A 23,030-nucleotide genomic window follows, 5' to 3' on the forward strand; every position below is an offset into this window, starting at 1 on the left:
GAGAGGGGCGCGCGGGGGGAGGAAGAGCGCGAGGGGGTCCTTGGGTGGTCAGTGCATATGCCGGTGGTTCAGTGCATCTCCTCTTGTAATGTCCGGAGAGCAGCGGATTGATCTGGTGGATGAACACACGGTGGAGAAGTGACGGCACAGTGGACGTGGCGTTCAGCTTTCTGCACCTTGCTGTGTTAAGAGCAGGTGAAGCTGGGAACCGAGCTTTAAGAATGGTTCCAACCCGTGCCCTCATCTCTCTGATGTCCGGAGTGCGCTGAGCGGCGGCGCAAAGTCTCTGGATCCTGCTGAAGTTTTGTGTCTGGAGGAGCACTCTTCCCTCCGTAACTGTGGCTGGTTTGTTACATCAGTTTAAACAGCTCCGCAGACACTTACTTTTATGCAAGAATCTTTTATCTGAAACTTCCGGAGATGAAGGAAAAGTGCAAGAACGCGGCGAAGACGCGCAGAGAGAAGGAGAACGGAGAGTTCTACGAGCTGGCCAAGCTGCTGCCTCTGCCCGGAGCCATCACCTCCCAGCTGGACAAGGCCTCCATCATCCGGCTGACCAGCAGCTACCTCAAGATGCGGGCCGTGTTCCCCGACGGTAGGGACCACCGGAGGGATGGGGTTTTTATTGTACTGATTATCACTGTATCGGCAGGGCCCATTGACATTCAGACACCGAAAAGAAGCAAAAACCATACAGCAATAATATAAAACATGTTGCCCTATAATACACCCTCAATGCAGGCTGTAAAGTAGGCTAGTCGATAGGCCTATCAAAAATGACGGACTTTATTGAATTAGTTGCGTTTTAATTGTGTATAGGGCCTACACCACACTGAAATGCAAATATGTAACTGCATTTATGATTGTTCACTATGTATAAAGAGTATAACTTTTCGTTATGGTTTATATGTGTAAGAAAAAATAAATAAGGAATTCAGTTTGACTTTTATCCTCTAATGTCTGAGCTTTTATACGGTGTCTCACAATTGCTTGATTAATATAGAAATGAGGAGAAAAGGTATTTATACACAATTGCTATATCAATACATAATTTAATTGTTTTCTAATACAGCATAGGGATTTTAGGAGCGTGGTAAACCTGTTGTTTTTCTTGTTAATAGATTCCAAAGTAAATGATTTAGTAACCATTTGTTTTGTCACCACATGTCATATCCAACAAGCCTTTTGTGACGGGTGCCTCATATTATCACATTTAAATACAGTTTTAAATCCAAGTTCAAAACGTTAAAAAAATCTCATAAATGTTAAAACCGTTTTCAACGAGAGAGCTTGCTTAAAAAAAGGGGGAACCTTTTAAACACATAGAGTTTTGTCTGAGGGATGTAGATAAAAAGATAAATAACATTTACTTTATTTATCTGATGTATTGTTTTGTTGTTACAGAAGCATATACATACAAGACATTGTACATAAATTAAAAATAAACATTATAAATGGAAACATTTGAAAAATAGAAATTAAACTGAAAAAGAGTAGAAAATATAGGCCTACAAGTTGACCGTGATGATGGCATATTAAATTAGATACAAATGTGCAATATAACTTGTGAAGTAGGCCCTATAGATCAACTAAATATAAACTATGAAGCTGTCAGTTCTCTGCCAGCCATGGCGAGTTGTAAAGTGTTATTGCAGTTGGCAGGACACTTTTCCTGTATCTGTCCTTGTGACTTAATTATCCATTAAATGTTTTTATTTGTAGCCCTTTTTTTATTATTATTATGAGTCTGCTCTCCGTGTGCTCCTTCACTCCATAATCCGGGCTGTTCCAGCAGTTTTGGTAATGGAGGTGTCAGTGAAGTGGTGGTCTTATTTCCCCCTCTGATTAAAAGCTGGTGTCTGCTTTAGCCACCTCACTCATTCATCAAGGTGTATTATTTCATTAGGCCGCAGAGAGCCGCAGTGGGGCAGGTTAGAGGGCAGGAAAACACCGCCCTTCCTCTCTGTCATCACTCATAACGTCAGAGTGAACACACGGGCCCTGTGGCCGGGCCACCTCAGAGAGGGGCCGGCAGGAGGCCCTCCCGGGCGGCATATAGAGAGGGGCCGGCAGCGGGACCTGCTCCAGAGAGGGGCCGGCAGGAGGACCTGCTTCCGGGCCGCCGCGGAGACACCGGCCGGCTCCGTGATCCGACCGGGAGATAGCCTATAAGGATCAGGAAGGCATGGATCCATTTGTGGTGGATTATTTTAGAGCCATGTAATCTTAATAAAGTCCCATAATGCAGAGCGCCGGGACAGGCTGTAAAACACACAGACACGCACTTCATTTAGTGCGTTGTGCCTACTTTGCCATCTGTTTTAAAGAAGAAGAACATGCCCACCCAAATGTAGCCTGCAAATATGGTAGTATATCCTACCAGCTTCAAAAATATGTAGCCTATTTAATGCTTTTTCATTTGTTAATCAAGGACAATTTCCATTAAGTTGGCCATCACCAGCCAAGGGACAGCACAGCAGTATCCCAAACCCAGGCATGTCATTTCTTAAAAAGCAGGGTATAATAGGCTATTTATTATTTTGTATATTTGTAACCAAGCTAGAAGCGGACCCGCCGGAGCACAGAGGCTGCCTGCAGCTGTACTCTGCTGCTGGGACATTTTGATAAACAGTGCGTTTCACAAATAAATAGAAGAATAAATACCCCCAACCCCTGAAAAAAGGGGCAATATTAAGATAAGAAATATGGACTGAATGGTTACTTATTAAAGGGCCTTCTGTTGCTTCGTTTTGGCATATAATGTAATTGTATTGTATTATTGTTTTAATTAGCCTACATTAATACATTTTGGTCATATTTTAGACTTTTGTTATTTTGGTAAAGCTTTATTATGGTTGGACTAACATAAGAAATACACCTAAGTACCAAACGATGTGTGGTAGGCCTACCAATTAGATGTAGAAAACAAAAATTAACATAATCTTTTTTTTTAATTAAGGCGACATAATTAATCTAATATTTTCAAAGTTACTCAGAAATGATCGTCTGTTAAGGAAAGCATAGACATTTTTTTTGTTTTTTTCCTTTTCTGGATAAAAAACGTTTTTCAATATAAAGTGAATTTCTTACTGAAGACCAAAAAGAAGTCATATTTAATGATGTCATAATTCCATAGACATAATTATGTAATTCTCGGATATCAAAGTATTTGCTCAAATCCTTTATTAGTACAATGTAGAGCTGTAGTAAATACTAGTTGCTTTTGCAGTCAAAAATGTGTATGTAAAACCTTAAAATATAAAATATAATTTGCGTTTTATGGTTTTTTGTTTAATATGCAAAGAAAAAAAAACATCAGTCAAATGAATCAGTCAGACCTGAACCTGACACAACTTAACAACACGGGAACACACTTAGAGCAGTTTCATAGGTCAAAGTATAAGTAGCCTTTTGTTAATTCTATTTTTCAATGCTATTACTTTAGAATTGTTGCTAAATTGTAAATTAATAAATTGGCCATTTTCCCCAAAATAGAAAATGAATGCATGTTCAGCTTTGGCGTTGTCATATCCTTTTTCTTTGCAACCTAAAATCTGTGTCAGTATTCCAGCAGCTCTAGTATGATATTACGAATGATGTGAAGAGAATAATTCGTTAAACAATCTGACCTTTAGAAAAAACTCTCCTCTGCATTCTGTCAGGCTTTCGGAACAACCTTCTGCAGGAAATGATTTAGTAAAAACACTTTATATCCACGTAGGCTTCTAAAATATTATTATTATTTGCTTTTCTCAACTCAAAGTTGGGCAATATTAAAAAGTGTGCACATATGTGTTTATTTAGCTTTTAAATTCACCCTTTGCCTAGAAGAATCTGATAATATGTGATGCATCATCAATTGTACAATATACTCAATCCCCAGTTTGGAGCACTCTGACTGTTATCAGTGCTTTTATCCTGTGTTTGGGTAAAGGACCTGTTACGGGAAGCTGATAGGTATTTGCGACTTTGTGAATAGCCTGACACCTGATGACTGCAGAACAGAACAACTCAATGTTATTGACACTAAGAAGTAAAGCGTAACACTTTTTACAGATCCTAAAGAAATGATGACCTACTGTATGCATTGTAAAGAATGAGCAAAAAATAGCTTGGCCGTCATCTGTCTCAATACTGACAAAAGAGTTAAGATGAACAGTGTCAAGCATTAACTCTTCAGCCCTTCCTGCTGACAGCACTGTTTTCTACAATATTTGCCTTTTTTAAAGCTCTTTATTTATTTTTACCTCAGCCTAAAGCAAAAAGTGGGGTTGGTCGACTGAAAAGTATCCCAACAAACGGAGAGGCCATTCAGGGTATTGCCATGTTTCACAAAGCATGTCTCAGTTCTGTGCCGAATAAACTCTTCTCAGAAGAGTTCTACCAGGTAGAAGTAGAAATGTGATAATCATGGACATACCTAGCTTCAACCACACTTATGTTGTTGTTCTTTAAATAATAACTTAACGCAACATCATACTTCCAATGAGTGAGACATGTACTCCTGCTTACTTATAGAATAATTGGGCCTCGTCGAGTCCTCTATCCCTCTGGGCCATGAGAAAACATTTGAGGAAACACTGTAAAACTGTGTGTGAGATTGATTGCTATTATGGAAATGTGCCACAGCCTGCATGACTTGGAATTATATGTATTGGATGATTTGCAAAAATCGCAACACCAACTTTATATTCAGTGCCACTATTCAGTTCCTATATGCTCAAAGTAATGCACTATACAGTATACATAGTATTGTATGTTCATACTATGTGCATACAGTACTATGTATACTGTATACTGTATGTACAGAAGTGGAAATAAATGATGTGGAGGGCATGTCATACCTAACTGTATATATCTGCATATTACCATTAACAGCTGTGGTTCTCTCAGCTGTATTGTCAGATGAAGTTATAAAGAGCGTGCCCACTGTCTGAACAGGGAAAAAGACATAATGAATCATAGTTGCCATGAATTCATCCTTATCCGTCTGATCCTTCTTCACGCCAGCAGCAGACAGCAGTGTCACTGACTGGAAAGAGGCAGAATGGTTCACTGGTTTGTATTAGTTTTATTCATGGCCAACTAACTGTAAGCCTGACAAGCATGCCTGACCAAGTAAATATTGTTGTGGTTGATAAAGAGGTCAAATCAACCAAAATAGGTAAAAAACGGAATTACATCTAGTGGCATCTCTGCATGCACATAGTTACATCCTCAGTCCAATACACTGGAGGTGAATTTAAATTAATTTGTGGAACTTGAACCAGTTTGAGTTTCACATAGCTTGACCTCACGTAGCAGATGGCAGCCTTCAGTCTCTGCAGAGGCCATCCCAACAGGAACAGGAGAGGTGCTTGTTGGCCTGAGTCTCTACATCGAGCCGGGGAGAGCAAACATAACATGACTCATAGAGTCACAATTGCAACATTTGTGGGAAATATAGCAGGTTAGATATGCAAGAATGTTCCTGTTTGAGTATTTCCCTGAGTTAAATTTTACTTCTGAGAATAGTCAGCAGGCAGATTACTTTACCTTCTGGCCTGCTGTCATATTGTTCTCATGTCTTCCTTTTTTCAATAAATCATGTGGCTTGGATTGTACCTCATCCAGTTGCCATGCATCTTTGTGTGGAATTGCTGTGACCTGGGATTGATTGATTTTTATTATGATATCATTTAATGTGCAGCTGAAGCGTCTAGCAATCAGTGGGTCAGTGGTTCGATCCCCTGCAGTCAACATGTGTGCTTGGGCGAGATACTTAACCCCAAATGCTCCCGTAGGCATTCTACAGTACTGAATGTCAGTCGCTTTGGATAAAAGTGTCAGCTAAATAACATGTCATTAAATATATGTAAAATATCACAATATAACATTTGCAACCTGGTACCACATGCTCTTAAGTTATGTCTTGTTTTACTCAAATATTTCACTGAGACGGTGGAAGTCTTATTGAGTAAGGGTATAGTGGAAGTCGGAATAATAAGGGTCAAAGTTCAATGTATTCCTCTTTTCCAATGACTTTGCATAAATGACAGTGCTTACAGAGCTGCTCTCTTTTACCCTAAATGTGCACAATGTCTAATTTGCATGTTGATTGTGTTTCCCGGTGAGTGTGTGTTTATCTCCCCACTTTTTGTCTCGAGCATGATATATGTGTCTGTGTTTGTCTCCCTGACTGTCTCTCCTGTGTCTCTCTCTCTCTCTGTAGGTCTGGGTGAAGGATGGGGTCAGACCTCAAGGTGCAGTCCTCTGGACAGCATGGCTAAAGAGCTGGGCTCTCACCTTTTACAAGTCAGTACCTGAACACCACGCTGCGCTGCTTCAGTTACTCTGCTGAGGGATGCTGTGATATGCTGCATGAAGCTGCTGCTATACCAGATGCTATTGCTGTATGCATGTGTATGCTATGCTCATACAAGGTTGCTTAACTGGGTGATGCATTAGAGTGGGGGTCACAAACAGCAGCAAAGATGCTTAAATCTGGCCAAAATATTAGCTGCAATTACATTTGAAATTAAAATAATTATCAAGATTATGGGCTTCTTCATTATTCTAAAATAAATACAACAATGAATGCTGTATTTAAACTTTCAGGTCATCAGAAAGTCTTCTATCGCAGTCTGAAAACCAACTTATTTATACTGCACCTTGGCAAATGAAATATATTTAAAAAATAAACTTAGTCTGTAGCCCTTAGTATGGTTTCACAAATCTAAAGCCTATGCAGTAGGATATATGGTGGTCTGGCTTGCTGAAAGCTATTGCTCAAACCAGCAGGATTCTTGCCCCATTTTTGAGATTGCATCGCCGTGGTTGATTGGTTTTATTATAAGTCACTTTGGATAAAAGCGTCAGTTAAATGTAATGTAATATAAATAATAAAGTAGGCTACAGACAGTGAGTGTTTCTCTAAGTTGTTTTTAAAATGTGTTTTACTGAATTCATTGTATACGTTTTCAATGTCCCTTTAAATGTACACAGTAATGGACAGAAAGTAGGTTTTATTAAACCTCAAGTTTCTGCTGGAAAAGAGGTCTGTTTGATAATCTCATACATATTTAAATATCGGTGATTGGTTATATCTTGCAACATTCTATTATTTTGCGGGTAATGTCAAAAGTCACGATGTACGCTGTGCGTTCTGTTATGGTGTCAGTGCATGGTGAGAACACTGCCCTGAAGTCATTATAAGTGTGTGTGTGTGTGTGTGTGTGTGTGTGTGTGTGTGTGTGTGTGTGTGTGTGTGTGTGTGTGTGTGTGTGTACTCAGAATGCATTCCGTGCTCCATATGATTTTGGTCTCTTCAATTCATAAGAAACCGATCCAAATGTCTTTTAAAATCACATAACACACCTGATCTGCTGTTTCTTCCCATTCTTAGTGATTCTTAGCACTTCTTCCTTTCTACTTTCATTTTATTCATGGCCTGGAGGTGTTATTTAACTGCAGATGGTTATTCTAAGATTATTACAAATACGAAGTAAAACTGCACTCAGTACAATGATCACAATAAAAATCTGCAGCATGTTCAGGCTTTAAAAGAGACATCAGCTAAGCTGAGTTCAACTTGAGTTGGGTTCTGTTACATATTACTCAGTATTGTCACTTTTTAATAAATATATTTATAATAATATAATATATAATATAATAATATAATATATAATATAATAATAAGTGTCGAGCACAATAGGCCTGCTAAAGTGTTGCAGAGGCTGAGGTACAGAATGTGCTCCTGTGAACAGAAAGTGCTGAATAAGAGTTTAGAGTTCAGCACACGTTCATTTTTGTACCCTCAAATAATGAATTATTGCGCACATTTTGTGCCCTTAAAAGCTGCATTTGGTACAATAATAACAATAATAATTACATAAGGTCAGCACCTTTAAAATAAAGTTACAAAGTGCTTAATTATAAATGAATGTATAATTGATCAATTATTAAATTGCATTTCCCAAATCAATTATAAATGAAATAGTTCACCGCCCATATTTGAAATTATGTTAGTATACTTTAATCTTTTTGACAGAATTGATCGTGCAATTTCACCATGCAATAAAAACAGAACGCTTTTTTACTGCAGTTCCAGTTCCAGTGTGCAGAAAAGCGAGAAGAAATGAGCAGCTGATTATTTGCAATGTTCACACCTTTTGTATTTGTGCTATGATTTTTATAGCCTTTATTTATACCAGATATATTAAACCATTTTCAGAAATGTATTTCGTCTCATACACTCCTAGATGTTAGTGTTTTTAAATAAAGATATAAGAAAATGTTTGCGTTTAACAGTAATGACTTGTTTCCGCTCCCTCAGACTCTGGATGGCTTCGTGTTTGTTGTGGCCTCTGATGGAAAGATCATGTACATCTCTGAGACAGCATCGGTCCACCTCGGCCTCTCCCAGGTAACACCCTCCTCCTGACCTGAATTTTATAAGAACAAGAGAATGTAACTTATAACAAGTACTGGTCACACACATTCATCACGTGACAGAAATGGAATTGACTATTATTTGTTCATGGATTCAATACTTTTCTATCTTATGTCTTGATTTGGAAACATGTATGAACACTTGCTGGGTGTGTGTTGCAGGTGGAGCTAACCGGAAACAGTATATTTGAGTACATCCACCCATCGGACCATGATGAGATGACAGCAGTGCTGAGTCTCTGCCAGCCCCTCCACCATCACTTCTCTCCAGGTACTAAAACATCCTCCGGCTCGAAGCTCTTGCTCATACGTTGTGGTACAACCTGTCTGTCTGAAACTCTGACAGAACTCGCTGACCCTCCCTAACCCTAACCCTAACTATTCAAGGTCAATGTCTTACTTCTCGCCAATTTTTTCCAAATCTCGGGTTACCTTCTTGACAATACCACATCAACAACAGATAAAGACAGAAAGCCTGGGGATTTACAGGACGTATTTCTAAGTCCTTTTTTTGGCAACCATTCATCCGATCACACTTTGCGGTGGTACTTGGAATAGAAGTACCAGAGCCCGTTTAGAACAGGAACTGCAACAGTACAGTAAATCTGTTTTTTTTCAAGAATTATATAGTATGAGGGCTTTACTGTGGCGCTGATCTTGTTTATAAAATATATCAATTCTGGCGAGAACACGCCATCGTGCCCGTATACATGATGGCGCCGCGGACTTAAACAACAACGCGACAACAAAGCTCCATAAAAACAAAGCTGTCTATGCCGTCTGACATGGTTTTCATACTTCTGGGGTAATTATACAGTTTTTGACATCTGGCATCACTTTAACATTTTGGTATGAGGGCGCACGCTGGAAGTAAGATGCGCCCCTGTTACCTAAAACCCTGGTACACAAATGCATCTCAACAACATGGAGAAACATTATTTGAGACAGGCATATAGACAGACCTTGAAGTGATACCTGTCTGGCTTTTTCCTTTTAGGAAATTATTATTTTGCTAAGGAGGAGCAATACCGACTTTATCCATCTGTCATTAAGGGAAGTCATTTTCAAAAGCATCACATTTTTGCTTATGGCTTCCATTGTACCTCAATCACCAGTTATTTTGTTACTAATGCACCTGCAAAATAAATACATTTCCATGTGTCAGCATCACAAAATGTTTTCAGATTGTGTCTCCGGAGGTGTTTATAGTTATTCATTTGGGTTAGGCTTGGGGTTGCAACTTACTGCCCTGGTAGAGCTAACTGCTGTTATGTAAGGGGCGAACTTGATGATATTGGTCTGTCAAAACAAATAGGTGAAGATTTTGATAATTTTAGAAGAAAGAAATAACTGGTGACAAAAATCCCTGGGATATTGTTTTATAAAAACACAATACACTTGTTGGTGTACAACATGTTGGTAATGCCTCTGTTTTGTGTGTTTGTGTGACAGAGTATGAATTAGAGCGCTCCTTCTTCTTGAGGATGAAGTGTGTTCTTGCTAAACGGAATGCAGGACTGACCTGTGGGGGATACAAGGTAGGTGCAGCCACTGTATACACACACACTATAAGCTTTTGCTTAATTGAGGGACTGCAAGAGATTTAATTTAAAATAGGTTCAAAAACAATTAATTTGTCATCAGCAGCCTATTGGACTGAGCCAACGCTTTGGACGTTGAGGAATATTCAGTTAATAAAAGCTCTTCAATAGTCAGATGTTTGTCCAATCACCTCAATTAATAGAGCCTCTCGCAGAGGTGGGAAGTAACTAAGTACATTTTCTCAAGTACTGTTCTTAAGTACCATTTTTAGATACTTGTACTTTACTTGAGTATTATCATTTTATGCTACGTTGTACTTCTACTCCACTACAGTTCAGAGGTAAATGGTGTACTTCTACTCCCCTACATGTATTTAATACCTTTAGTTACTTTACAGATGTGGATGAATGATGTGAAATATAATCAAGTCTTAAATCAGACTTTAGTTCCACCTGGAGTAAATCCACAAGCTACCCTGCAGTATACAAAGTCATTCAAACTATCTGCACCTTTACCAGCTTTGAGAACACTTCCATGATCAATCATTATAAAACATATCATATATATTATTCTGAAATGGACCAATCTGCACAATGAGTATTTTTACTTTTGGTACTTTAAGTATATGTTGATGTTAATACTTTTAAATGAGGGACTTTTACTTGTAATAGATTAGTCCTACACTCTGGTACTTTTTTTAAATTAAGTATAAGATTAGTACTTCTCCCACCTCTGGCCTCTCGTAATCCTTGCAAACACATCTGTGTGATTTACCATGCAACAGGTGAAAGAGTAGGCAGAGACTAAACGAGAACGCAAACGGTTGTTCACTGCTGTAGCATGGTCAGTAGCTACTGACTGACCATGCTACAGCAGTGAGCAGCAGAGGTGGGGCTATGGCTTCGTCGTTATCAGGAAATGACCGTAGAGCGTATACACTGAGCTGTTTTGCTCCCCAGAGCGTTCAGTTTGCAGATCTATCCAACTTGGGATCGTTTGCGGGGTCCATTTCCGTGGTTCTGTTACGGCCTCGTGTGAACGAACGGGCTATATGCAAAAGAAAAGTAGCGGATACAACCCGTTTCATTCTCGTGAAAACAGCACATAAACAGACAGATACAGCAGTGAAGAAAATAGTTTTTAATGTTGGCTTGTTTCAATTCCATATTTATGTCAAACTGGTAGAGAAGTGGATGCATGAAGGATGTGTTTGCTCATTGATTTATACTTGTTGATTTTTACACATGGTGTTTTGTTACGCTTTTAAACGTATCTTATCTCTTAACAGGGTTATGTTAACACTATAGCCTATCGTAAAAATGTGGCTGTAGCGGAGTTGACCTTGCTCACATCAGAAACAAACATTTTAATAAAAAATGTACAAATATGTGGCTGTATTTAAATATATAATTGGTATTTTGGAAGCTCTGCTTTAATCAGTCACATGACAACCTGCAGAACATGTCTACCGTGTTCCATCTAAAAAAATATGAATTCTTTGCTGACACTTTCCAAAACGCTATTATCATCTCAAGCATCAGAAACAGATCAATGCATTCACTACCAATTGGGTGGTAGCACACCCTCTAAAGGAGGTGTGTGCCTTTACATGAACACAACACATGGAGCAGAAAGGGCCAGCTGGGTAAACAGTTAGTGGCTGCAATAATGCCTCCATACATATGAGTTGCATTTTGGAATTTGAGTAACACATGCTTGATTAAATAAATAATATGTTGAGTTTGTTCACTTAAATTCTGAACATTGTTAGATTATATTGTTTTAGTCTCAAACTCCTTGGTCAACTGGCAGCAGAAGTTGCACTCTCTCTGTCCCTCTGAACCATTGAATGACCCTGATGTCCTGCTGTGGTTCCCAGGTCATCCACTGCAGCGGCTACCTGAAAGTGCGTCAGTACATGATGGACATAGCTCTGTATGAATCCAGCTATCAGACTGTGGGTCTGGTGGCCGTCGGCCACTCCCTGCCCCCCAGTGGTATCACAGAGATCAAACTCCACAGCAACATGTTCATGTTCCGGGCCAGCCTGGACCTGAAACTCATTTTCTTGGACACAAGGTAGGAGGGAATCTTTACTGAGCAGTTGTAGAGAAAGATGAAAGCCATGATATGGTGATATCCTGCTGGTCTCTGTATTGATCATGAGAACCATCACATATGATCAGAATCTATGGTAACAACAAATCCCTCCTACAACACATGCATAATATAACATGTTCTAAGCATATAAAATGATCTGTTTTAAAATATTTGGACTGCTGGATTGTTAAGTTGAACTGACTGTGATTGTGTCCTCTCTCCTCTGTGCTGGAGCCAGGGTGGCAGAGCTGACAGGATATGAGCCTCAGGACCTGATAGAGAAGACCCTCTACCACCACATTCACGCCTGTGACGTCTTCCATCTGCGCTACGCTCACCATTTATGTGAGTCCTCCAACATCCTTAGTCAGAATTTGGTGGGAGGGTAAGTCCAAGTTCAGTTACAAATCAACAATGAATGAATAAATAATGTAATGGCTCAGAAAAACAGCAAGCAAACCACATCACTGACAGGAAAAATATACAGTTCCATAGGTGGCTGTGGCTCAGGAGAGCAAGTCGTCGAGTAATAGCCTTAATCAATCAGGTCTCCTAAGATATCATTCAAAAATGGAAAAAGGCGGATATGTTCTTTTAATGCCAAAGTGCTTAACCAGAAACATATAATGTCCACTGGGTGTGTTAAATCCAGTCTTACTTTTCATAACAATCCCACATTACACATAAGAAAAACTGAAAAATTGACTTTAATTAAATTTACTAATATTAAGTTTAACCTAATATTTGTCATTTAAACTTAATATTATTTATGTGAAATTTGTTGACATAATACACTCAGACCTGGTGCCGTGGCCAGGCCCTTCCATTTGACACTCCTGCCCTCCCCCAATAAACACGTTTTTATTTACTTATACATTTAAAAAAAAATATATATATTTTTTTTAATTATAAATAAACTGTGAACTTTAATGCTACGATGTATGTGATGTCAGATATTAATATAAGAGTAATACATGAAAAACAGGTATGAAATACTATATGACAAGTAAAACAAGAATATAGTTTAAAAGGGGAGTGATTTGTAAAATATCCATAAAGAAAAAGTAAATCTGTTTACAGTTCTGTTTCATATGGGTGTTGAGAGATGTATCCATAGATCTCTTCATGTTGCTCTCAAAGTGCACCAGATTGATGCGTTTGACTTCAATAATAAAAAATAAAAAATCTTCCCGGGGGAGCATGCCCCCGGACCCCCCTAGAGGAGGTTAGGTCCCCCCCACTTAAAAAAAATATCACTTTACCCCTGCTTACACCTATATGCGGTGAGCTGATTATCGAGCCTTCATTGTAACAGTCGCGGCTGTACTGTGTGCGTGTGGGGAGTGTTGCAGTAGAACATTCCACTGTAGCGCCCAGTACATTAATGGGAAACACTACATGTTTGAGCACCCTCTATGAAACGTCAAGCTACCCCACAGCACCCCCAAAAGAAAATCTCTGGCACCGCCACTGGCCGCGGCACATGACGGTTTTGTGTGCCCTCCCATGAAAATCATATGCCCTGAAACACTGTACTCATTCACACCAACGGTATTTCAGGGCCGGTTCGGAGCTGGAACTTGAAAAGCACCGGGTTTTCCTGTTCACACCGCAGCGGAGCAGCCTCTTAGCTCCGGAATCCGGTTCGTTTCAAGCACCAAAAAATTGTCCGGCCAGAGCAAAAGCACCGCGGGGGGCGGGGGCAGGGGCAGGGGCGGGATCAACTCCTGAACAACAGCAAAAAGCCGGCGTTTTATCCAGTTTGTACACAACGATGGAGAAACTTAACAAGCAGCAGTGGTCCACTGAAGAGACCAGCTACCTATTGGGAATCTGGTCTTCAGAAGAGGTACAGAGGAAGCTGGAGCACAATCGGCCATTGTTGGTGTGAGCTGTGAGGGGTTTCTGAAGCAGGCACGCAAACGGTTACGTCATGACGCCAACGATGACGCAATGACGCAGCACCAGTCGGACTCTGGGCAGTGTGAAAAGAGCTGGAGCTAAACCGAAGAACCGGTTCTGAACCTGAAAAGCTCTAGCACGGAGCTTGAACCGGAGTTGCGTTGGTGTGAATGAGGTAGTGTAGATTTGTTCTGGCGCCGGGTTTGAAGTCAACGTTTCTGTTTTCTCAGTGCATCTATCTGAGATGATATGCATTTCCGATGTCAAGCATGGAAAGACAATACAGCCCCTTGAGAGCAGAAGAGATCAGTAGAAAAGGGAACGTGTTCTTTACTGTGATATCAGTAATGATTGATAAAGTGAAGTTGGGTAAAAGGGTGTGGTAAACTTCAGGCCTGCAGACAGGGCTGATACTTTACTAGATGCGATCGGAGTGTCGCCGGCCCGTCCACACGGCGGCGTGCGTTGAAGCTTCTGCCCATTCACTTTGAATGGGGTGACGTCACGCTTTGCCAAACTGCATTGTGGAAGCGTTGCTTCGCTTTGCTCGCGTTGCTCGCTTCAAAAGTTGAGCAATGTTCAACTTTTGAAGCTTCGGCGGAAGCATCAGCCAATCAAACCATATGCCAGTACCAAACTGCGTGCTTCATGTGTGTCTGGAGCGGGAGATTCATGTGATTGGTTGTTGGTCGAGTTTCAGACTTCACCGGCAAGCTTCAACGCACGCTGCCTTGTGGACGCTGTGACAACTGAACGAGAGAGTAATGTCAAATGACAGTACAATTGACCTTTCGCAAAGCCACGCCCCCCCTTGGTTACTGTTGCTAGTCCGACAAGCTGAGAGCCAGATGCGTTAAACAAAGCCATAATGGAGGGTCTCCGTAACGTCGGAGTCGCCTTAACAGACTCATTTTGGAGCAATAACGCAGCAATATCCTCCAGTTCCCAAAAGGGGCTACAATACGCTATGGAGGGTTATATCCACAGTATAAACATTAGAAAAGAGGGAGGCACAACATCAATAGAGGCACTTGCATACAGGTCGCAGTGCAAGAGTGAAAAACCACATGAGCTGTATGTCAAATTCGACAGAATTATTATTTTGGAATAAAACAATACAATCACAAGAGGCATTAAAGGTTGTAGTTTGTCTAAAGTTATCTACCGTTTCCTTGGTGGCTTTCTGCATCCACCTTGTTGTTCCTTTGTGGGGGTCGGGGTGCCCACTTGTGCAGCAGGATTAGGGAAGTCGGCAGTAGGCTTTCCATTAACAAAATGCAACAAAGATTAAAGCAAAATATAAATGAATGATTGCCTGTTGGCTTTCTTGTTTGTACTTTGACCACAGGTAGACTAATAACGAATAAGTCGACTCCGTACCCCGGTACCGGCTCGTAAAGAGATAGGTGCACCGCCGTAGCGAGGGAAGTCCGAACCAAATCCTTTGACGCGCATTTTTAGTGCTGCTCGCTGAGGCGTTGGGGAGACATTCGGAATACCTATACCGGCGATAGGCACTTGCTAAAAGTTTTTCTGGTATTCGTGTTTGAGAAAGTGGTAAAAGCGTTACTTAACGTTAGATTCGGTAATATGTCTGAAGGTGTCCCTCGCGCGTGCACTAAGCTTATCTAAACCTGTTGCCCGTAAATCCCCGCACCTAAACGCTTTTCCAGTTAAGGTGTAGGTGGTGTGTGTAGCTAAAGATTTACTTTACATCCCGGCCTACTAATTGACGCATGTCTCTCTCCCACGGCTGGTCGACCCCGTTGTTCTTTGGACCGTAACTGTAACTGTGCACGCTGATCATAGTGATAAGGGATTGGAGTGTCATATAAGTTCCCAATAAACTGATTCGTCCGCGCCTCGACTGGTAGCCTTTGGTGGCAGCCCCATCGACGGAAACGAACCGTTAAGCTGCCCACTATAGACCGCGTGACCACACCGCGTTGTGCGAATCTAGTTCGAATAAGCGTGTATGACTGACGCCTCTGAGACTACTACATTAACCAGTGCAACTTCCCTGCTTATAGCTACCTAGCTCTCGAAGGATCCTGAGAGCTGTCAGCCATTCGTAGACTCTCAGTGCTCACAACCAGGTTGCAGAACGGCACTATGGCCCAACAACGACTGGTAACAGTACGAAATACTGTTGTCACCATGGTTAGAAGGACTACGATGAAGGTCGTCCTATTGAGTGGCCAGTGGTTGCGAGTATATACTTTACGTGATGGTGACACCTGAGGTCCTCCCCTCTCGGTCTAGAGATGACTAGGTCCCAAGTTGCGGTTTCACGGCTTAACTAGCACCTCGCCGGTCCTCGCCCGCATTGTGGCGTGACTTTGTCTCTCTACTAGCCAATATACTCTATATGGATTCGAGTTGGTCGGTCTACTATCAAACCAACTGAAGGACTAATCTGAATGCGGATCATTGATATAACTCGAAAACACACTGTGCGACTGTTGGGACAATGAGGGCTAAAAGAGCCTGCTAGCGAACCGGGTCATACAGTATACGCTCGCTGCATTCTGAACCATGTGACAACAAGCAGTATTTCGCGTACCGATACCAGTCGTGTTGGGCCATTAGTGCCGTTGCTGCCGAGAGGGGCGCCAAGGAGGCCCAGTATAAAGGTCGGTAAAAGACTGTAGTTAGTTTATGCGATGTGTAACAACCAAACTTTACGAGAGGGCTTAAAAAAACCCGTGTTTTGAGAGCCTATGTCACTTATCGTCAAAATTATCACTGGCACGCTCCTGTACTGGTTTTACGTGGAAAAAAAAACATATATCACTAAAATGCTTGAGTCTATGCGCCTCAGAACTGTAGTATCTGACCACAACACCTAAATTTTTTTTTCTTACTGAAACTAAATTTTACACAACTCCACTCTTTCAGGAAGACGAAGTGCTAAAGCAAGGCAGTTTGCACTGTTAACGGTCGACATAAATGGAGATCAAATTCAAACAACTCTTCGGTGCTTTGTCTCAGTTTCGTACCTCTGGACTCTATATGGGCCTTTACGGTTCGTTTACGATGGGTTCCCAACTGTTATCTAGACAGAAATTAGCGATGCTCAGCTAACAATTAATGAGATTTTAAGTTTTAATTTTAATTATATTATTATAATAACATTATCAGTGTGAGTTAAAGCGGTAAAAGAACAACGGATGTTATTGGTCGACCAGTCCGTGGGTAGAAGAATATCGTCTATGTTTTCCGATGTAAGTAAAATTATAGCTACACAGCACACCTACACCTTAACGGAAAGCGTTTTCGGTGCGGGGATTTACGGGGCAACCAGGTTAGAGTAATGAAGCTTAGTGCAAGATTAGTGCTTTTCGCGCGCCGAGGACACCTTCAGGCTGTTCGAATCGTAAGTTGTAAGTAACGCTTTTACCACTTCTCAACACGAATACCAGAAACCTTTAGCCTATCGTCTATAGGAGTATTCAATCTCCCCCCCCCCTATAAAATGGGCAAAGGATGTGGGTTTTGGCTGCTCCTCTCTACGGCGGTCACCTATTTCTTTACGCCGTCCGGGGTACGGGTCGGACTTATACCGCTTATAGTTGTTTGTGTTTTATGCAAACGAGGTCCATTTATGCACGATTGGCATCGATCGATCGATCGTTTCTAATGTAAGTGTTTAATTGATTGATTAAATTCATTGATTAAAAGTGATTGATTGCAACGATTTCAGTGTGCTGATGTCGACCATTCGACACCACGAATAATCCAGCAAACTGGTAGCATCATGAGTCAGAAGGTGGGATGGTAGACTAGAACCGCCCCGCGACGCGGGACGTTAGCCTCCGGGAGGCGAGGAGATGACTTTAAGCCATCAAAAAAAAAAAAGAAAAAAAATAATTAAATTTTTTTATATATATATGATATCATATGCGTGGTTAACCGTTGACTTCATTTTATAGATGCAGTGAAAGTGTAACTTGTAACACGGAAAATAATTTATTTGATTTGCGGATACCAATAAATAGGTTACACGTACAAAGGTCACAGGTGTCGGCAACGCATAAGTGTAGAGGAGGCGAGGACATAAGACTTCCGCCCCGAGGGGGGGGGTGTGGGTGTGTGTGGTCTTACGTGTGTGAGTGTTAGTCTCTGGTCTCGCCTCCTTCCTCCTCTTTTGTCGAGCGTCAGACGGGCTAAACACACACTAGGGGGGTCCAAGTTAAAACAAATAATTATTAAAAAATTGGGTTCGGAATAGCAGTGTCCTCTTCCTGGGTGTCGGAGGGTCCACCTGCGCGCGCTTGTTGCTTGCATCGCACGGTAATATTTTGATCGAGTGTTACCACTCGTCCATGGCGCCAAAACTTGATGTCATAACTAAACTGTCTTTTGTTGTTAGTTTGCGGTCGTTTCTTATCAGATTATCAACCCACTTTTTTTTTGTCCTCTACATCAACCCAAATAAGTCATTTAATGCGAGTCCTATTAACCTATAAGATCATGTGGTATACTATTTCACTGCCTGATTACGCTCCTCTACACTCGATTGTATCTACGATGGCTGTCTACAATCGCCTCCGATCCTAACATGGACGTATGTCTTAACGGATGAGCTTTACATAGCAGTTCCTAAACCTCACGTTCGATCATCTAGCAACGATCAAAATTAACGAATCTGAGGTGGTTAAATCGAGTTAACTAATGTCAAACGTGGAATAATCGAATAGTAATAGTCTAAATCTTCTATAATCTATTCACCTCGACGGAGGTCGTTATACAAGTTACCTCTACTCCGTCTCTCTTCGTCGTCGTCGTGTCCCAACGTCGTCCATCTCACATAATACGACATGGGTCGCACTAAATTTACATGTTACTTCCTTCTTCACATCCGATGTCTTTCTTCCCTTATGTCAACTTAATTCATTTTTTCATGTCACATTGTGCATGAAAGTAATGACAATACGATTACATGTATTATGCAAGAAACTACAATGACATGCTATAAGTTATTGTTATTAGGTGTCGAGGAGAGAGGGACGTAGAGATTTTACTAAATTTTTTAGACCCACGGGGCTTAAAAAGGCTCCCACGATGGGAAACCGTCGTGGGACGGTTCGTCATTGGATCCCCTTTGTGACTATAGTGAACTACGTATTATTACAGAACTTGNCTAGCTACGTTAGCACGTATTTACCTTGGAGCAAACGTATTTGTGTTTGTTGATATTCGCCATATTCAGCTGGGCATGGGGCCTGCCGCATTTCTTTATCCACCGGCGGCATCTCTCCTCTCGGGTTTTGGGTTTAGGAAACGGGTAAACTATCACCCCTCCCCTCTAAGCTTATGGGATATCTGCTATCCGATTTCCAAAGACCATAAGCACAACGCTTCACCATTTTCGCAATGAATTTGAACGCTAAGCTTGTCGGACTTCCACAGGGAGCCGCGCACGTGATCGAATATGATTGGACAACGGGCATTTAGGGGCGTGGCTTGGCGAAAGGTCAATTGACCAATCATATCTTCCCTCTAAATAGGTGGGTTTATTATCGCGGACTTTACGACAAGTTCCTCCCGCTGTGAAGCTGTCCTTGTTTCCATAGCAACAATAACTTCCTCTCAACAGCGTAAACTCGCCTTTGAAAATAAAAGCATGCCAAATTACACTTAAGACATACAACTGCAACGAAAGTAACAAACACAATGCAATATCCTTTTCAATTTCAAAGAACACAAATAGGGTTATTTACAGGTGTTGTTTTGTGTGGTAGAGGGTCGCTTTCATTGATGCGTTTTGCACCCCGGGCCGTTGTTTTGATATTCCGCTGAAGTATACGCTGTGACGTAATAATGCTTTTTTTTTTTTTGTCGAGGGAAGGGGTGGGAGTCAGAGGGCCTAGGTATAAAAGTCACGGCTCGCCACTGGGAATGGTATACATAAACAGACCAGTCTATAGTATATTCTCTGATCCGTTTTTTATGTGTGAACCTACTGTTAATTTAAAAACTAAAAACTCAGATTTTGCAGGTCACATTTTTGTTTTAAATTGAAATCGTTGTATCTCTAGAGTTCCCCATGTAAACTAAACAAATAATATGTTAATGTTATGTCACAGCTTGTTTCTATTGTCCACAGGGGTCTAAAGTTACACTCTGTTGAACTTTTTCTCTATTCTTTTTTTGAATGAGCGCTGTGCAATGCTAGTTTATAAAGAGGCTCTTCCTGTATGATTCTAATGCCCTGATGTCAGATTTGACAATGTCTCTGTTTAATTCTGATCTCTGTGTTTCCTGTAGTGCTGGTTAAGGGTCAGGTCACCACCAAGTACTACCGCATGTTATCGAAGCATGGAGGCTGGGTCTGGGTGCAGAGCTACGCCACCATTGTGCACAACAGCCGCTCCTCCAGGCCTCACTGCATCGTCAGTGTGAACTACGTCCTCACGTGAGTATGTCCTCCACCTCCTATTTCTCCATATTAAACCTCCAGTTAAAACAGATCAAAGACATCAGAGGTGTAAGAAGTAATACTCAAGTGTGAATTATCCTTTTTTACAAGTAAAGGTCCTGCATTCAAATCGTAGTTAAAGTACAAAAGTATTGGCATCAAAATATACTTCAAGTACAAAAAGTAAAAGTACAAATGTTTCAGTAGTATCAGATTTAAAATAATTTTCTATAATATTTTTTAATTGCATTAACGTCAATGTTGAACATGGTACTGGTGGGGATTTTTTAAATTACTTGATATACTGCTGGGTAACTGAAACTATAATAATACATAATGATGTTTTTGTTATTTTATTTTATCCATACATACATTTGTTTGTTATGTAGCCTAGTAGAGTAAGTTAAAAAAATTCCTCCAAAATGTAGTTAAGTAAAAGCATAAGGTATCATAACATGAAAAGTATCTCAAAATCTTACTTAGTTCTTTGTTAAATGTATTTAGTTATATTCCACCATTGAAAGACTGCCTGTTTTCACACAGTGAAGTTGAAGGCAAGGAGCTGCTGTTATCTGAAGACCAGAGTCGAGCCAGTAAGCACTGTGTCAGTCTGTCCTCCACTCAGGACCCCCGCAAACACCTCCGAACCAAAGCAGTCAAGATGAAGCCCAAAGTAAGAGCAGCTCCCTATCCTGAGGCGGGACTTCCTGCCGGACTGCTGAGTAAACAAAAGGTAAGGGAACTGATTTGTGCCCCATCTTAAAAGAGAAATCCTCTGTGCATGTAAATCAGATCTTCAGTGTGTAACTGTGTTTGTGGGTATCAGGAGGCTGCTAGCCTCTTCCAGCCGGACCGCTCCACCTGCTCCTTACAGAGGGGTGTGTGGAAGGAGAAATCCCAGTATCCCCTGACCCCCTGCAGGGAGAAGAGCTCCAGCTTGAGCCCTGAGGCCGGCCAGGTGCCCTGCGGCCCCCCCTACAACCTGACCCTGCACTACCCCTACAGCCCTCAGAGCCAGTTGCCTCGCTCCGCCCCCCCCTCTCAGCTGACCCAGCACGTCAGAGGCTCTGTGGGGTGGAACATCAGCAGCCCCCCCACACCCAACAAATACACAGGTACACTGTTTATCCAATGGTTGTCATCGTTACAGCAATTAAACTTAATTTAAAGAAAATCATAGATTCATAGACGTGTTTCCTTTATAAATGATATTTAACCTGGACTCCCACTCTCTCATCTCAGCTCATGACCATTGATCACAACATCTGGTTGAATGAGCTCCTTTTTTATTGGTTTTGACCATTCTGCTGACATCTACATCTATGTCAGATCATCAATATTTCTTATTGTAATATTTACTTGAGTTGCATCTCTTTTCAAATACAGTAAGGTATCATCAGATAGGGCAACAATGATTATTCAACTAGAGATAGAAATCCTTTCTATATCACTATTTTTAAACATGGATATGAGGTGGTCATATTGCAATGACTTTATAAATACATGAAGCCAATGGACTACAAAACAGTCACAAAAGAAAAATAGATATCTATGGTATCAAAAGCTTTATTAAAACGAAGATAGAAGATTACATAGGTATTATACATGATTCCTCATTTAACCCTAGGTTTTTATCAAACCTGATTGGTAAAAATATGTATCTCTCTTCTAAGACCCACTGCTGTTTTTTTAATTAAAAGTATGTTCCTGAACACTGTCCGCTCCTGTTGCTGCAGGAGTTCAGGTGTAGTTTCTACTGCTGATTTGTGTTTCCCTCCCCAGGCCCCGGAGGGCTGGCAGCTGAGCGCAGGTTCTCTGATGACATCTATCCGGATTGTTCCAACACCTTACATTCCAGCAGCAGGCTGAAGGAAGAGCCCTACGAACATTACACACTGGTCCACAGAGAGGTGTCTGACGTTTGTTCCCACCCCCGTCTTCATGGCACCAGAGACAGTAAAGCTTCAAACCAGGCGCTCCACCATGAGGGGGCTTCAGGTGAGCGGGGCCCCTCCTGTCCCCTGCTCAGCGGTGTGGGGCTGGAGCAGAGGAGGAGGCTGTGTATGATGGAGGCTCCTTACGGCCCCCCAGCTGCAGGATACTCCCACCCTGCTGACGGAGCTGCTCCTCATCAGCACAGGTCTGCAGAGGAGGACAGGAGGACGTTGGGGGGTGGGGCCCAGGCTCCATACATGCCTATGAACTTCCATAAAGGGCTGGGTAAACACGGCTCTGTGACCACGCTGAGCCACCTGACGGACCCTCACAGCTCCGGCTCGTCTCCGGAGAGCCACAGAGAGATCCCACATTACATCGGCACATCGGTGATCATCACCAATGAGAGGTGACACAGGACAGATCTCAGGACGGGGAGCCATAACTCTGACTGTTCACAGACTGCAGCCAGGGTCCGTCACCTTTCAGAAGCCATGTTGCACTCCTGCAGGATAGTTTGACACGCCACAGGATATTACAGCTCTTTTTCTTCTATGTTGTCTGTCATAAGATCAACTTTAACATTTTCTATAGACTGAAAAAGCTGAAACATTGACTTTAATTAAATGTATTATGTCAACATATTTCACATAACTGTATTAGGTCAGTTGAAAGCAATAATATTAAGTTTAAATAAAAA

General features: G+C 41.4%; 2 protein-coding genes across 3 annotated transcripts in view; one reads left to right on the forward strand and one right to left on the reverse strand.

Moving 5' to 3' along the window:
* The first annotated feature begins 420 nt into the window (after positions 1 to 420).
* On the forward strand, positions 421 to 22,743 carry LOC104958374 (single-minded homolog 2-like). Its single transcript, XM_010786094.1, has 11 exons — positions 421 to 595; positions 6,212 to 6,294; positions 8,315 to 8,404; positions 8,593 to 8,701; positions 9,883 to 9,968; positions 11,852 to 12,051; positions 12,311 to 12,417; positions 20,245 to 20,392; positions 20,939 to 21,128; positions 21,222 to 21,510; positions 22,178 to 22,743. The coding sequence occupies exons 1-11, from the start codon at positions 421 to 423 to the stop codon at positions 22,741 to 22,743; spliced, it is 2,043 nt and encodes a 680-aa protein (XP_010784396.1).
* The window catches only part of hlcs (holocarboxylase synthetase (biotin-(proprionyl-CoA-carboxylase (ATP-hydrolysing)) ligase)), a 35,907-nt gene continuing 34,811 nt past the window's right edge, over positions 21,935 to 23,030 (reverse strand). The window contains exon 11 of one of the 2 annotated variants that reach the window (XM_010786074.1): positions 21,935 to 22,835. In XM_010786074.1, the coding sequence (XP_010784376.1) occupies positions 22,757 to 22,835 (79 nt within the window). In that variant the 3' untranslated portion in view covers positions 21,935 to 22,756. The remainder of the gene's footprint in view (positions 22,836 to 23,030) is intronic. The other variant, XM_010786071.1, reaches the window with a different exon arrangement.

This window comes from Notothenia coriiceps, unplaced genomic scaffold (genome assembly GCF_000735185.1).
Source record: "Notothenia coriiceps isolate Sejong01 unplaced genomic scaffold, NC01 NC01_scaffold00028797, whole genome shotgun sequence".
Taxonomy (NCBI): domain Eukaryota; kingdom Metazoa; phylum Chordata; class Actinopteri; order Perciformes; family Nototheniidae; genus Notothenia; species Notothenia coriiceps.